At 41.4% G+C, this 17,327-nt stretch overlaps 1 protein-coding gene across 1 annotated transcript in view; it reads right to left on the bottom strand.

Moving 5' to 3' along the window:
- The window catches only part of KIF26A (kinesin family member 26A), a 93,963-nt gene that overhangs the window by 54,839 nt on the left and 21,797 nt on the right, over window positions 1-17,327 (bottom strand). The window contains exon 3 of the mRNA XM_063399464.1: window positions 8,363-8,863. Coding sequence (XP_063255534.1) covers window positions 8,363-8,863 — 501 coding nt within the window. The remainder of the gene's footprint in view (window positions 1-8,362; window positions 8,864-17,327) is intronic.

Genomic DNA, 17,327 nt, shown 5'->3' with positions numbered 1-17,327 from the left:
GACTCAGCAGGATATTACTAATGTTCTTATCATTCCCATTCAATCTTTTCAAGAGAACCTCAGCGTAATGAGCAACAGGAGGCTGTGCTATCCCTGTATGCCCCATCAGTACTTCAGAGTCATCAGGAGAGGCTGACAAGACTCGAGGGAATGTCCACACAGCTACCTTGCATGAACAAACTAAACCTAGACCTTTCCCAAGCCAGGCATCACAAGGGCCACTCTCCCCTTCTTTATCCTTCCACTGCCACCTGACCCCTAAAAAAACCTTGTACAACTTCATCACCCTCTTTTTTGAGAAGCACAACAGAGACAGTTCTGAATGGCAGATCCATTATCTTTGCCCAACAACACCAAAAACACTGCAACAGACACATGCCTACGGAACTTTTCAAATTCTTCCTTCACATAAGGTATCACAAAAGAAGAAACTCATCCAGATTTGGAATACTAACAGCCATGCAAATCCAGAGGAATTAACTCTGTTGTCTCTTCTCCAGGATAAACAGGCCCAGCTCTCTCAGCCTTTTCTCATAAGAGAGATGCTCCAGTCCCCTCATCATCTTCACAGCCCCTCCATGGGACCCTCTCCAGGAGCTCTGTGTCTTTCTTGAACAGAGCAGCCCAAAACTGAGCCCTCGAGCTGCTGGCAATGCTCTTCCTAGTGCAGCCCTGAATACCACTGGCCTTCTTGTTCACAAGGGCAGTGCTGGCTCGTGGTTAACTTGTTGTTTACCAGGACTCCCAGAGCTACTTTCCAGTAGGTCTGTACTGGTACCTGGGGTTAATCCTCCCCAGCTGCAGAACCCCACACTTGCTCTGGCTGAATTTCATTATGTTCCTCTCCACCCACATCTCCAGCCTGTCCAGGTCTTGCTGGATGGCAGCACAGCACTTTGTGGCACCAGCCATTCCTCCTCAGCAAACTTCCCAAGGCTGTGCTCTGTCCCTCCACCCAGAGCATCCATGAACACAGTGAACTAAATCTGAATCAGCACAGACCCCTGGGGAGCACCACTGGCTACAGGGCTCCAAGTAGACTCTGCATCATTGATCACAACCAAGATCCAGCACAGCACCTCTCCTCATTGGCTCTTCTGTCTGTCATTTGGAGGAGAAAATTGTCATCAACACATTCCAGGAACCTCCTGGATTGCTTACGCCCTGCTGTGTTGTCCCTCCAACAGGTACAGGGGTGGTAAAAGTCCCTCATGAAGACCAGGACTTCTGAACATGAGGTTGTTCCTATCTGTTTTTGGAGCACCTCATCCACTCAGTCTTCCTGACTGGGCAGCTCACTCTCTACAATATCACTGTGAAATTATCTCATCGTAGTTTTAAAGTTCTATTTATAAGTCTAACAATCCCACCATTGATTACAGTGACTGTATGCAAATTATAAATCCATTAGCTGCTCAACAATGAAATAAAATCAATAATGCACATAAATGGGAAAAAAGGAATTTAAATGCATACATTAATGTCACTTGAAGTAGCGCTATTTTATGCACCATCTCTAACAAAACTGTGTCACATCATTAGCAATAATGTGAAAAATCTTTTTCAATTAACAGAGCTGATTTGATGCTATGTTCACTAAAGTGGCAATCCATTCCATTAAACACACACATATGAAATGCTTGAAATATCTATGAACTCTATCCATACATCATAATTCTCTCCTAAGTGCTGAAACACAAAAATAGATACATCATTTTCTATTGATGCTTTTTAAACCTCCTGTCAGAAGTTACCAGGCACGGCACTTCAGTGACTGTAGTTGCAAGTAACAAAGAGCACCAATTTTTGCCCCATGCTCATGCCACAAAACAAGAGGAGATGCTTTCAGCAGTGCTAATATTGTGCACAGCTCAACCCACATCCTCAACATGCCATCATTCCAGTAAACAGCCCAAAAATGTCAAATTCAAAGCACTTTAAAAAAAACACAGATGATGTTCAAATACTATTCTACACAAGCAGGACAATCCTACCTGCATACAGCTGTACAATTCACTTCCTTTCATGTGCTGTACCACTGCAAGACTTTCCACCAGCCTGCACATGACTAAAGTCTGAGCTCAGCCTGAATTTATTTGGTTGCTCTGCTGCATTAACTTCTGAAGCCAAAGGGTACTATTCATCTGCAGCCCACCCTTAACCCCCATAGCCCATGCAACAGTAGCCTCATAAAGGTTGTTCATTCTCAAATCTTGGGTGACACTACTTCTGAGCTTCAGCCAAAAAATATAAACCTTCCTTGTATGGCAACTCCTAGTGCTGGGGTGGCATGGGGTGCATAGATTATCAGTTCACTGGTGGATTTATAGTGGCGAAAATTCAGAGTATAAATGGACCAGCAGGAAAAAAGAAGCTGAAAGGAGTAAAGTGAGCAGAAAAGGCCAAAGAAACAAGTTGAAAGGCAAGAGCAGAAAATTTAAATATTTGGGGTATTTAGTGTAGCTTATGATACACTTGTCAGATGAGAGAATGGACTGTGGACCAAAGGTAAATCCAGTGGATTATCATTTCCACATAATCTCTGAAGTCTGCTTGTCCTAAATCTATCTCTGTTGAGTTACAGGTGAAGTCTGGGCAAACAGTCCTTATTTTTGCCTGTTGACTTCAGTTGTCAACAGAAGCAAGTATGGACTTGTTTCCTCAGGAGAGCTGTAATAGCAACTGTTTAGCCTGGAGGGGTGAAAGATCAAAACAACTGGTTTCAGGTGGTAATTTGAGCCACAAGAGGGTCTGAGTCCTCAAACAGTTACCCTGTCCCACAGCTGCAAAATCAATACTATGCTGGAAGTGTCAAACACAATACAAAGAAATGCAATCCACACCCTCAACCAAGAAAATGTTCCATTTCCATCTTGTGGCCAACAACCTTTCTGTTAACTCTTAGTATTTTTCCTGTATCACTCTGATACCTGGAAATACATTAAAAAGTAACCTCAGCACCCTGCACTGGGGACAATTCAGAACAAGAGAGCACAAAGGTCCCACCAACTACACAAAACAGAGAGCTACACTTTCAGCTGCACGTTTGAGGCTGAATTTCCAGCCCAGTCTTTCTAAGCCAGTCTGCTCCCTGGCTGCTGGGGCAGGGTCTCTGTGACAGTGGCAGTGCTGTCCCCCCACATCACCCCCTCCCTCTGCATCAGCCAGGCAGCAAAGCTCAAAGCCAGGCATGACTGCCCAGCTGACACGCAGCACTCACAGCAAAGGTCTCTTCCATGGGAACATAACGTAGGTTAGTATGAGAAAGCATTCAGTAACTTGGACCAAAAGGTTTCCTTCTGCTGTTGAGACTTTTTATGGAGGGTGACCAATACTAACTTTGAAAATTAGTATTTTTTGCCACCCCCTTTCTTCCAGGTACTTCCTCTACAAGAGCAGTGACACCAACACTACTGGAGCTAAAGGGAAAACAGAAAATCCTCTGTGCAGTCCCTGCCCCACCATCTGTCTAACATTGACTTCTTCAGGATCAAGATGTTGTATGTGGAGTCTGAGAAATGTCCCAAAGCTCAAAGACATCCATATGTCTCACGGACAAGATTTATGGTCAATGCACTGTATTTTAATTGTTTCATTACAAAATGTATTTCCCACATTGTATTAATAAAAGGTCACTGAGAAAGCTATCAAGAAGAGGTTTAAAAATTAATTTAAAAATCCATTTGGCATGACATTTATCAAAGTAAAAAGTAAATGCTGGAAAGTAAATCCTGTCATTGTTCTGTTTTCCACAGTCAGCTTTTTATTGCATCTTTTAAACAAAATCTAAGTCACCCTTGCTCTAAACAAACAAAGAGGCTTTAGGGAAAGTCAACAGAGGCTGAACTACTCCCAGACAAATCCATCTGGTTTTGATTAGGGTAAGCAGAAGACTTAAACTACAGGAAAGCTTGAACTGTGACTAAAATAACTCACAGGTTTTTCACATAAGACAAATAAACATAAGTTCTTTAACTTTAGAGTCTATGCAGCCATTTACATGTGCTGTGCTGTGGGTGAACCCTCCCTCTCTGAACCTCACAGACCCAAGCAATAAACTCAGACCCAAATTTAAATTTGTGAATGCTCTCAGGAACATACATTGAGCTTTTGATAATTTTACAATTTTGCATAAATAGGCTTTAAAAGTTTTACTTAAGGCACTTCAAAATTTTTAGTGCTCCGATTTTTTCAATTTCTTAATGGTGCATTTTTTAACATATTTTTAAATCCACTTACAAGATGGTAAGTATTCAAGGAGCCACAACACTTTGCCTTAACCAATGCCAATTGTATATATTCAAGTAAGAAACACAGTGTGACCACGATTTCATTTTGTGTAAGATGAAAGAAAAAGCAATTTGCAAATAAGCTCTATTTCACGGAGATGTCTTTATATCACATGGCATGGCTACTTTAGCACTTTTATGCAGTACATAACACTGCATAATAATAACACAGTCAATTTAAAATATACAGTAAGACCCCTTTTTTCCTAAAATACACAATAAACACAGATACTTCTAACAGGGTACAAGGTATTTTCAGTGGTTTTAATGTTCTGCCTCTCAGCCAGATTCCAACACATCTGGGTAGCCCAAACTCCTCTCAGTCTTCTTCTTTTGCATTAAACTGGGTGGCAGTGCTGAGCATTGCTAATGTGGTTTTTTTTTCATTTGAGTAGTAACCTTATATTCCCTTGTCATGTCTAGAAGTAAAAACATCAATATAAAACTATTTATTAATTATAATTGTCAAGTGTCCAGCACAAATCTGCCTTACCCAGAGTGATACCAGCTCCCTCCTCTCCACTGTGTTCACTGTCTGCCCAGACAACTTATCACTGCTACTGGTGATTATGTTTTGTAATTTTTCACAACGGGCCACTTGGGTAAAGCAGCTGATTACATCTTCACCTTTTGCACCTTGATTGCAATCCCAGCCCTCCCCTCCCTGAACCTTCCTCCAGATCCTTAATTACTGTTCTTCTTCACAGCTCCCAAAGCCCATGGTTATTATTTTGGTTTGAACAGCACCCACACTGTGCTTCAAACACACGTTCCTGTTCAAAAAATTTATAATCTATATAATGGATTTTTCACACTTGAACTCCACACACATATTAAAAATTTACGATATCCTGCACTTCTGACCCCCAACATTCAGCCCAGAAGTGTTTTCACAGCCATAAGCGACATTACAAGGTAATACATGCGAGTTTGGGGAGGGAGATGAGAGCAGCAGAAATCAAATCTATTTTTTTTCCTCTCCACAGACAATTCCACTACTGCCACTATTAAAACTAACTATGAACAAAAATATGGTCCTGGAGAAATGTGTGCGGCTGCAAGGTCTCCTGAGGTTTAGCAGATTTACACTGGGGTGTATTTTCACACACAGAAGGCACTGGGGACAAAGAAGCCCACATCCAAAAAAGGATTTACTCCTCATGACCTGCCTGTGCTCTGCCAGCACCAGCACAGGCACTGGTGGTGGACAAGGCAGGCCAAGACAGACATCCAAGATGAGACGGACAGAGAATCTCTTGGAAGTGCCTGTTGGTCTTCCACAGACACAAAGGAAGCCTCAGTAATTATGTTATAATAAATACTTGGGGTTTTGGCAATTGAAGATACCTGAGATGAACCCCAGCCTTTACCTTTGTCTTCCCAAATCTGTAAAATTAATCCTGCCCACTTCGTATGCAGCAGTGAGTTAAATCACTGGGAGGGAAGGCACTGGGTAGGAACCTCCCACCAGGGAGCTCAGCACCTGTTTCAACTACCCCTTAGTAAGGAAAAAAGATGTAAGAACAGATTCCCAGTGAGACAGGAATATTTACAGGGTGGTCAAAATAACTGGTGTCACAACCAAGAGTGGAAACTCCCTGGGAAAAGAGCCATCTTTTCCTTCTGCATAGGTGCAGTGTGTTGCCTAGATGGGGGCTCAAGTCTTCAAAATCCAGTCACACATAATAAATAGTACATTCAGTGTTGTTTGTTCCACTGCAGTAGTTCTTGCTCCAGAATCCCTCTAGCCAGACCAGCTTTGCTCCACAAGACAGGAAGTATTACTAAAGACAGACATCACTATAAGTATGTATATGCAACATGCTCTTCTGGGTTAATCTGAAACCTAAACCCTGTCTCTAACTTCAGGAAAGAAAAGACAAAATTATCTCTCTAAGCAGTAAAAAGAAAAAAAAATAAATCAAATAAGTTTTTCTAATAGGGAAGGAAGTTCAGATGTGAGAATCAAAAGAACTCAGAAAATCCCAGTCTTTGAAAAATTGTAAAATTATGTAAGATATCCCCATAGACAAGAATGTCCATGTGGATACTGTCCTAGACAAGGGCTAGACTATCTGTTTCCTGAACTCTCTCCAATCCTATTTCCTTCAACACCTGTGATTCCTCAGGGGAAGAGCGTAGGGGAAGCACCCACCCAAACAACTTCATCAGACACAAGGCTCTTAACAATACAAAAGGCAGTGGAAGAATTCCGACAGACACAAGAAGCACCATCTGGAAAGAGATGCATTCCCAGTCTTCAGTAACTACATTTGGGTTTAAATGAGTAAAATAAAGAGAGGAGAGATAAAACAACCTTAACTAGCCTCTCTCTAAAAACTGCTTATAAATCTAAACAATCCTTGAAGATGACTGGATCACATCCAAGCTGCCTCCAACACTCACAGTGTTTGTCCTCTCGTTAAAGGTCACTGTTTTCCAGGCTACTGAGTTTCTTTGCACATTTCTAAATCACACTTAAGCTCTGCTGCATGATACACATTTTTCCTTCGCAGGGGTTAAATGAGGCAACAGTTTTATCTTAGAATAGCGTAGTGGTTAGGGAAGACCACATCTATCAGTCAGCATGGTTAAGCAGGAAGAAATCTGTAGCTGGCTGTTACTGAATTATTCAGGACAAGAATAAGGACAGGCAAAGAATGAGCAGACAAATGGAAATACTTCTGCTTTCAGAGTGCAGGCTTCTTAGCCCAGCAGCTTTCCCATTTTTCCTTCTCTATTTCTGTGATGTACAAAAAACTTAAAAGGCAATTTAAAGGTAACATCATGCACTACACATGGCCAAATTGATCCCTAATGCATGAAGCAACATTTTAGAGAAAATAGCAGAAGTTCTCATAGCAGAAGTTCCTCATAGACTATGAAGAGCTGAATGAGCCACTTTTCCTTTTCTCAGTGAATGACCTGATGCCAGTGGAAATTCTCTGGACTTAAATGGGAACCTCTCAGAGGTGGAATGAACGTGGATTCACAAATTTCCTTAAGAGAGAAAAGTATGGGAGGGAGGAATCAAGTCTCCAAGCCTTTTCTGGAAGGAAACACAAGTCAGCTTGAAAAAGTAATATTACACAGCAGCACTCAAATATTTATCTCTGATGATCTTGGACCTCAACCAGCTGAAGCTACTAAGCAATATTAGGTAGTGTTTACATACAACAGTACATCAGGCATTATGTTAAATTTAAAGCTGCTTGGCACCAAAATGCCTGAACTCACAAGACCTGCTGTGTCATCTTTAAGTGAAAACCATTACTTCAAATTGTATACATTTCATTATTACATACACTACCCCGTTCACCACCTGAAAACTGGTCAGGAATAAACCTTAGTCAAAACCAGCCACATACTGCATCCTTCTTCTTAGCACAGGTCCATAGATAGCCACACAATGAACTTGCTTTTAAAGGTAACATGCACCTCTATAAAGCTTTTCCATTTCCCACAAGACTTCATAAAATGCACACAGAATACAGGAAATCAACATCAAGGCTTAAAATCCAAGTGAGGTGACATTTACAGGCATGTGGCTCTGAAGCAACCTCCTGAACCCCTTCCTCAGCAGCAAACTGTTTTGCAGCACATCTAAGCTGCAGATTAGTGCTGTGCATCACAGTCCATCAACAGCAACTGCTGAACTGCACACAGTGTTAGAAGACCAGCACTAGACTTGAGGGTCAAGTTCATCTTTGATAAAATCCCACGCAGCTCCCAGAGCTTCACGTGTGGCAAACTTGGCCTTTTGTGTTTTTCTAAAGGGGTTACCAGGTATGTGACAGACAAATAACATCACCTGCATGCATGAAGCTAAAATAGGTGCAAAAACATCTGAGGAAAGGATCTCACCATGTGAGATAAGAAAGCAAATTCCTCGTGACATCTGACAGAACATCTTTCAAAGCCCTTTAACTCTTCAGCTCTTGAAGCATGGCTTAGAATACCATTAGCTGATCCCCACAAAGATAAATATGTACAGATCTCAAATTTTATCTGTATCTCCTGTATGTCCACACACATGCAAACAGAACTCAAGCAGCTGAATTATCACTACTTACTAGACAAGCCTGAGGCAGGAAGCTGTTCACCCTGGAGATACTCCACATGCCCTCGAGGTACTGCTGAGCTTGGATGGTGACAGAGCTCAGGGCACCACTGAGCCCGCTGGGAGCCACCGTCACTTGGACGCTGGAGTTGGGAAAACTGCCCACGCCTTGAGACCACCCCAGTCCTTTCTTCCTCTCTGCCGCAGAGAAGAGGTTGGGTGACTTTCCAGGCTGCCTGCCCACCTGCCCAGCAATGAGAGGCAGGTCCCTCTGGGAGGAGACAGTGACCACCCTGGGTACCATGCTGGTCACTGCGGCGGCGCCAGGTGGGAGGTCGGGCATCTCTGGGTAGCTGCTCTGGCTGAGGGTGTGCATCATCTGAATGGCTTCCTGCTTCAGCTGATTCAAGTGAGTGGCACAAGTCTCGCATCTGCTCTCTCCTTCATTCCTGTTCTTCTGTAAATAGTCAGGCACTTGAAGCTTGTCAAAAATTAAAGCTGATAATCGTGGGTCCTAAAGAAGCAAAAAAAAAAGGGGAGGGAAAAACACCATACTCAGTTAAAGCAGTGCAGAAAGGAGAGGAAAAAACAAAGTTCTCTGATTTGCTCTCCACTCACGGAAGTACTTTAAATCTGTTCTGGTAACTCTCAGCATTTTTCCCACTGAATAGCCTAACAGGGCCGCAGTGGATTAATAAACCATAAGTGAATTCATTTGTATTAGACCCAGCATGAAAATTATCATCAGAATTAAACAGCGGAGCTGCAGTCTTCTTGATAACTGCTCATTCTTCTAATTAACTCTCCTTTGGAGACATCTAAGGCGCCTGTGTTTCCCATGCTCAGGAACAGTGTTAGTTGAGGTGCTGAACCTACAAATATCCTAATTTGATTCAAAGGCATACCACCATTAGAAACCCAGGAAAATTTGACTTTAAAGTATTTTAAAAAACAAATGCATGACCCGGTAAACATCTTGCTGCCCCTACCCTCAGAAATGATTAATCAAGTGGCATAAAAGCCAGTTTACATGGTGCTGCCCACAGGACTGTTATTTCTGATCTTTGCAACCCAGATGGCCACAATATTCCCTTCTGCTACAGTTGCTTTAATGAGAAATAGATTTGAGCCTACAGCCATGTGTGAAGGTGTGACAATGTGCACACTAAGACCTTGATTTAAAAGCAACACCTATTTTGTTTCCACAGAGCAATTCCCCACCACCCCTTGGCAAGTTCATTTAAAGGCTGCTAAGAGATTTTAAAAGCCAGCACCGTGTTTCCACTTCAGAGATAGAGTTACCTATCTCCTGAACAACACAAATGCCTTCCCATCCCAGGCCTGCTACTGTAAAGAATAGTCAAGAGATTAAATCCAGCCCTGTCGTAAATCTGCTATCGAGACTAACACCAGGCAGTAAAACTGACCCAACTTCACACACTCTCACAGAGCTCTCTAAACAATTAAGGTTCTAATGAAATCACAGCACAGCCAAAGGTTTATTTGTATAATTATTTTAAATGAAAATATTTAATTTTCTTGTTAATAAGTAGGCCACACATAGCTGGTAAATCAGCCATCCAACATATGCTTGGGATATCCCCGGATTGGCACTTGTTTTTAAAAATGTATTACTTTATGCCAAGCTGCAATTACTCTCTAGAAAATGAATGTCCTATTAGAACACTAATTCTGGTTTTAATTACAATGCACATCAATAAAACTCTTTTAAGAAGTCTTGGCATTGGTACTTTGGCTTTGCTCTGAATTCAGAAAGTACTAAAATTCTGCTTAACTTCTGCAGCAGCAGCACAGAATTTATCTCATGTTTAGCTGCTGGACTACTCCTGCAATAATTTTCATCTCTCAAGAGACACAGTACACTGTTGATAGAAACCAGTGTAAGTGTATCTAGCATCACATAATTCCACAGCCAAAAGCCATTAACCAAAGTTGCTCTTTCCGCAATAATCTAAATTATTGTTTGTTGATTTAAAGTAAAAAATACTTCTCGGGCTAAGAAAAGCTACTTCTGCCACTGACTGAACAATAAATTGATTCACTACAATGAACCAGCATAAAAAGTGAAGTGAAAGACACTTTCATTTTTGTCTCCTCTCTTTATTGAGGTTTAGATCCTGCTAAAAATGCCTTTGAAGTTGCACCATTTGCTTACCCTCATGAGGAAGAAAATTCTTTCCCACCAAACCTCCCAGAAGATAGTAATACTAAATTAACAGATATTAGTTAGGAAAAAAAAAGTAATTAATATTTTAGAAACTTTTTTCTACCCCTTCAGCAGAAAGTGCTATTGGTTAGACCCAAAAAAAAAAAAAAAATTAAATAAAACACCACAGAGGCTCAGTGCTGCAAGCACTGTTTATCCTCGGGCAAAACAAAGGCCATGCAGCCTATCTCCCAAGAAAAACAAACAGCACCGTGCTCAAGGCTCCTCAGAAACTTCTCCAAGGGAGAGCCCTCTGAGCAAATACTTGCTGACACACAGCATCTATTCAGAGAGCCCCAGAACACAGCACCTTCCAGCTCTGGGTGCCCTGTCTGCAGCCAGGCACATCCTGGCCTGGCTCCTTTGATCCAAGCTGGGCACACAAGGGAAGCACCTGCACGTCCCAACTGCAGGAGCCTCATCTGGCAATGTTTAAATTGCTATCAAATGTCAAAAGTTTCAAATAAGCAATTAAAGTGAATTACTAGGTGAAACAGGCTTCTCATTTAAAAGAAATTACTTCTTTTGATGTAAAGAAAATTAATGACCCCAATTCGAGCTCCATAAACACAGTTTACAGCATAAGGCAGATCAGAGTCGGGCCTGTCTCGCAGTTACAAAGAAATCAAGTGAATGTCATATTAAAGGGGGGAACAAAAATAAATTTTAAGAATCTATATATATTTAGAAAATTACACAGCAAAGCTTATAGGCACACAGCATGCCAAATTTAACCCTCATAATTTATTTATAGTTAAAAAAAAAGAGCAACTCGTTTCCAATGCTTATTCTTTGCCAAACTTTACCAAGGAGCCTCTTAACCCACACGTCCAGCCTCTGTGACCCCCAGTCTGTACTGTGGCCAACCCTACCCAGCACCTCAGGGAGGGCCCAGCTGGATAGCTGGATTACTTTTATTTTTCCACTCTGAGAGACAAAAACACCTGGCTAATGGTTGGGCGTGAAGGCCAGAGGAAACACAAGTTACTGTTAAAAGCATTAACCATAACTTTAAAAAGTTTAGCCAGCCCCATTAAAGAGGTTTTACTGCCCTGTGCCAGTGCCTGGTCCTGGGGTGCCCCTGCTCCAGCAGCTCAAACCCTAACAGGGCTGGGGGGGGGAGTTACACTCTGGTGTTTAACAGAGGGAAGAAATAAAACTTGAGTGACCAAATGTGTGACACACACGTGGGAGGGGTGAGGCAGCCAAAGCCATCCTCGCTACAGCTCCACCAGCAGACAGGCAGGCCAAACAAAGGGAGCATGCAAATCGCTGAGGGGAATGGCACAAAAATTAAACACACAACACACGAGCCTCTGTTCCAAACAGAGCTCCAAAACCTCTTTAGTCTGCTGTGCTACAAAGAACATGACTCTTTTGTTCCACCACAGCATAAATAAAGTGTGCTGTCTTTGTCACACCTACTTTCCAAATGCTCTTCTTTCCTCCTGAACAAGCAGGATAAGCAGAATACTGTGATGCTGTAACATTCACAGCTTCCCCTCCCACTGCAGCAACCAGAAACCTAATTTCAGACTCAGCTTGTTAACTTTTGCATAGAAATTTTAGATCTTCAAACATCACAGACTGTTAGAATTGTAAAATAAATGGTCCCAATAGGAACCGAGGAGCCCAGCAGCCCCCAGCAAGGTCAGGGCATGAGATAATTACATGTTCTTATATGAGGACAAATTTTCTGAATGCCTGAATTTACCACTGCTTTTCAGCAAGCAGTTCTTACAGACACAAGCCAGCTCGCCAGCTGCTGCTGGGACATTAAGCACACACATGCAAACTGCTCACATGAGAGGAGCTCACAGCTCAAATGGTCTGCAAGTTCAGCTGGGCAGGATGCTAAACTTGGAAAACCAGGACTGTGCTCCTGCTAGAACACACGGCAAAACACCCATTTCCTTCAGCACGGGAGCATTTAGCCTGCAGCCTGCCTTCAGGCTTTACCTCTGAAGCCAGGAGAAGGGAAAAGAAGCACAGATTTGAAAGCACATCCAGCAACTTGCAACAGCGAGAAGGGAACAGTGTCTGTAATTCAGGCTTCCCTCTGATGTACCAGCTCAGCTCTGCTGCCTCCACATGAAAGCAAGTGAGGAGCAAGCAGGCTCTCAGCTATTGGGGTGACACCACGTGCTGCATGTAGTGCACACAAACAAAACCCACACTTCACAACTGTAAAATACATCCCCACACCACTGCCATTGAAACTACAGACATAACTCAAAGTGACTGGGATGTGGCCAAAACCCAGTATCTCTAAAAATCCCTGCTATAGCTTAGACACCAAAGTCATAGCCAGGTTCTCAACACATGAAATACCAAATTACCTTCCTGGACCTGGACTATTCTGAGAGTTTGAAGCATTTGTCAGTGATAACTGCTCTTAAATTAGGTTATTTTGAAATTATAGCTCAATCTGTTATTTCCCAAGTACTCAGAGTTTACAGTTAGATTTTCTATATAAATAACAAGAAAGAATAGACAGCTTTTTTCCATCGCAAAAGAGAAACAAAGATACAAGCTTTGAATCTTACCTGCAGCTACTGACTTCCAACTCCCAAACTAAGCAAGGGCAGAGGAGGCAGAAAAGCATCTGGATTCTCACTTAAGAAGTCCCTGAAGTAATACCCACCCATCTGTAACCTAATCCTTCCAGCGAGGCACTGTGCGCAGAGTGCGAACAAACGATGACGAACAAATGATGAAAAGTCAAATTGCCAGCAACCGTCCTCAGTAATTACCCACAATTTTGCCTGGCACTGGTTTCTGCAGTGCGAGTGCATCCGGAGCAGTACTCTGAATTGAATTAAATTAAAGTCTTGATAGAAATATAATCGAAAGAAAGAAGAATCATTGAATGTCGCAGTGAAATATATAATTAAATGCGGACTGAGGCGAAGAACATTTTAAAAGGATGCTTTTGGAGAAAGGAATGTACCATCCCAGCGCAAAAGAATCAATGTTAATGATTTTTTGTCTTAATTGTCCTTCCAGATCTCTGCCGCACTGCTTACAAATTAGTTTTTATCTTACCTGACATTGTGAAATATCCCCTAATATCTTCTATATTGACAAATACCTTAAAGGCTGATGCCTGCTCTCAACTATACAGCAATCATTGTGAAAACAAACAAACAAAAAAAAAGCAATCACTATATTCAGCAAACCCAGAGAGTGTTCAGTGTAATCACGGAAAAAAAGAGTGGAGGTTTTTTTAAGAAAAGTTTCCAACTTTTTGACTAATCTCAAGGGATTGAAAATACGAACTTTAAGTCTTCAAGTAACCCATGTTGTGAATTCATTCAGTCACTGACCTCATCTTATCAGAATATAAACAGTCAAGGAAAAACAAACACATGAAGCTTTCACAAAAACAGAAATCACCTGAGGTCCCATCTCCTGCGGGTTAAGGGTATCTGGAACTTGCAATGTAACTCCACTGTCCTTGAAAACATTCCTCTGAACAAACAAGAGAGCAGTCCACATTTCCAAAGGGAGCAAAATGTGCAGGCATTAGGAAAAAAGTAGATAAATTTTTAAGGCCGAATACCACTCGGCCTCTCCACAGTAATGTCTCACTACCTTTAGGTGGAAAGTTAATTTAAGCCAATGGACTGTGGCCCTCCTCCTATTCTATCTCCTAGCAGAATTTCTTCAAATCTCCAATCCCATTATTCTGTTTCCAGCCACAACCTGAGGTAGTGCACACAGACATATCCCCCTGACTCTACCCAGCTGAGACTCAACCCAATTTCTTTTCATCTCTTGCATCCCAAAGAGTTTAAAAAAAAAAATCCAAGCACATTTTCTTACTTATAAAAAAAAATTACACAGTATCTCTTTTAAACAGCGCCCATCTTTTTAACAAAAGCCAAGCAATACAATAAATCTGCTCAAACCACATGACCCTGCACTAAAAATTACTGTGCCGTGTTTAGTTATTCGGCAGCTCCACTGAACTCTATTTATTTCCATTTCCTGCCCACTTTAATGTACTTCAGTGGCCTGCAGTAAAGTTAAAGCAATAGGTGTCTGTCATAAAGATGAATAGTGCTATTGGAATGCATAATACAGTGGAAAGAGGAAATGAGAGCAATCTGGTTTATTTACATCTCAGGCTCCCATCAGCACCTCAACCCACCTCCCAATGGCTTCAGCTGCCTTTCCTGTTATCTTGCTGTATAGTCCCCTGCAATGAGTTGGCTTTTAACCTCTCAGAACCAGAGGGGATGAGCTGATCTCCCAGATTTGCTTTCATGAGCTGGCAGAGTACTGGAGCAAACAGCCAGGCGGTGTGCTCAGTGCAAAGGAAACAAAATAAAGGTAGTGGTTGCCATTTAAATTAATTAAAAGACACAAACAAAACAAAAGACCCCAAAGAGATCTGCTATCACCGGTAAATTTAGATCAACACACAGGAACCTGACTACTCCTGAAAAACAGTAATTACTGTTTCACAAAATATTACTTTTAATTTTCTTTCTTTACAATCTAATTAAACAGATATTTTACTTGCCTTTGGAAAATGTTTTTCTTAATTTCATCCAATTTTAACATTTGGTGTGTTCTATAAACTACACATCCAAACTAGTATGCAATTTTATGCTTATTTTTAATAGTGTATGACTTCATTTAAAATTTATGACTTTTAATTTGCATGTTTATTGTTGGTTTTAAGTAATCTTTTAATTTTCCCTCTTGGGTCTGAGGCTTATTATAACTTCACAATGTAAATTCAGTACTGATTTTGTTCATGTGGAAACACCATCTTCCAACACACATTATTTCCCTCTTATTTCTTTTATAAACCTTCAGAGAAGTATTGGAACAGCAAGCAAGTATATGTAGAAATAGTTGCATATCTATCACCACACAATACTTGGTGTCTGAAAAGCCTTTGTTTGATTCTACTTTCAGAAATAGCCACTTGGATGAAGCTGACTTTTAGAAATTCAGACAAAAACCTCTTACAGAAATTAGACACTTGTGTTTAAAAAGATAAAGAGATTTTCATCCCTAATTATTTTTTCTTTGAAACCAGGGAATAAATTCTGGTTAGCCTATGAGCACAGTAAATCAGATTATAAAAACTCTGCCTTTTAGAGTCACAACTGCATAAAAAGTCACAACTTCTCTTTCCTCTTCAAAGCAAACCAAGTGCTCATGGGTTAGAACAGCTACTTGGGAAAATGGTGCTCTCTGATGTCATCACACTGAATTTCAACTCCACATACAGTTTGAGTTCAGTAAGACTGCCCAGATAATGGAATAGCTCTGAATTTCAGCATAGGGATGAAAATGAGAGCTCAGCACCACTACACAGAAACATGCTGCCTTGTCAAAATGCCTCAGAAACACCAACTCTTAATATCATTTTATGCGAAACAAAAGGCTGTTCCTGCTATTAGAATTCTGTCAACAGCCTGTGTTTCCAGAATTACAAATTGGTGTGAGAGCCTGGTGAAATGGACTCCCTCACTGATGAACTCTGACCAGCAACCCAGCCCAATGGACTGGGAGAGGAGTCACGCCCCAGATGAGATCTTCATCATGTTTAAGTGATCATGACTTCCTCTGTCCCAGTAGAACCGTGCCCATTTGTATCAGACAGACTTTGATGAGGGAGTTCAAGAACAGCTGGACACCAGCCACAGTGAAAGCAACTCTAGCTTAGAGAGATTGCATAGGAAAAAAAAAAGTGCTTGGAACACTCCTCTGTATACGAACCCTACCCCTGCTTCAGTCCAGCCATCTGAATCCAATTAACAGAACGCTCAGCGGCAGAAGTTAGGGAGTGGACACATTTTCCAAATGAACATCATTAGCATAATGTAGATTTAAAACCAACTATGGAAACCAGCACTTGGCATTGGATCACACTCTCTTAGTGTCTCATTCACTTGCTCGTTTTATCAATTATTTGGTAAATGAATACTTGAAGACTGTACAGAAACGATTTTGCCTTCACAACCAAAAGGCTTCCATTGTGCACTCCCTTGCAAGCTACAAATCACTGCATACAGTGCACAGTTAGCACATCACGCAGTTTTTATGATTACAAAAGTGGATTTCACTTACTCTTCATCTTAATTAAGTTCCACTACCTCAGTTTGACTGCTTCACAAAAAAAAAAAAATCATATTGGCTGAAAAATTTGGGGTTCACATCTGAATTTAGGAAGTACTGTAGTGGAGTTGAGTTTTAACTTTTTCTCCTTGCCTGGACTTAACCAAGGAAAAATAAAAGGTAACAGGGATGAATAGTCAAGGAATGATGAAGAGCATCTGTAACTCCTCAACCACAAGCTGGCCACACTCTGCCTGAAGAGTCTGCTGCAGTTCCTTTGCTTACTAGGTGGCATGTATGAGACACCACCTCCCTCTCCAAGCTGTTCATCCAGCAGCTCTTTAAAGTGGATTCTTGGATGGCTTTTTTTAATACCACTCTTCAGCAGCACAACTTCAGCAAGAAAATTCACAAATCTGCTGTCAGCTACCTGTTGATCCTGTGTCTTCAGTATCTCTGGACTAGGATGGAAGTAAGGTCCATTGCTATCCCTGTTTCAGATAGGATGGCAGGGCATAGAAGTAATTGATCTCATTCTGCTCACCCCAGCTTACATTAGAAAGAAAAGATAAAAGATCCCAAGGGATATCTGCAGGAGGAGAACCCAAAGAATCAGTGATCCTCCCATGGAATCTCATTAGGGTGAAGTATGATCCCAGCCAGATAAAGCACA

Source organism: Prinia subflava, chromosome 5 (assembly GCF_021018805.1).
Source record: "Prinia subflava isolate CZ2003 ecotype Zambia chromosome 5, Cam_Psub_1.2, whole genome shotgun sequence".
Taxonomy (NCBI): domain Eukaryota; kingdom Metazoa; phylum Chordata; class Aves; order Passeriformes; family Cisticolidae; genus Prinia; species Prinia subflava.
This window is presented reverse-complemented; position numbering and strand designations above follow the sequence as displayed.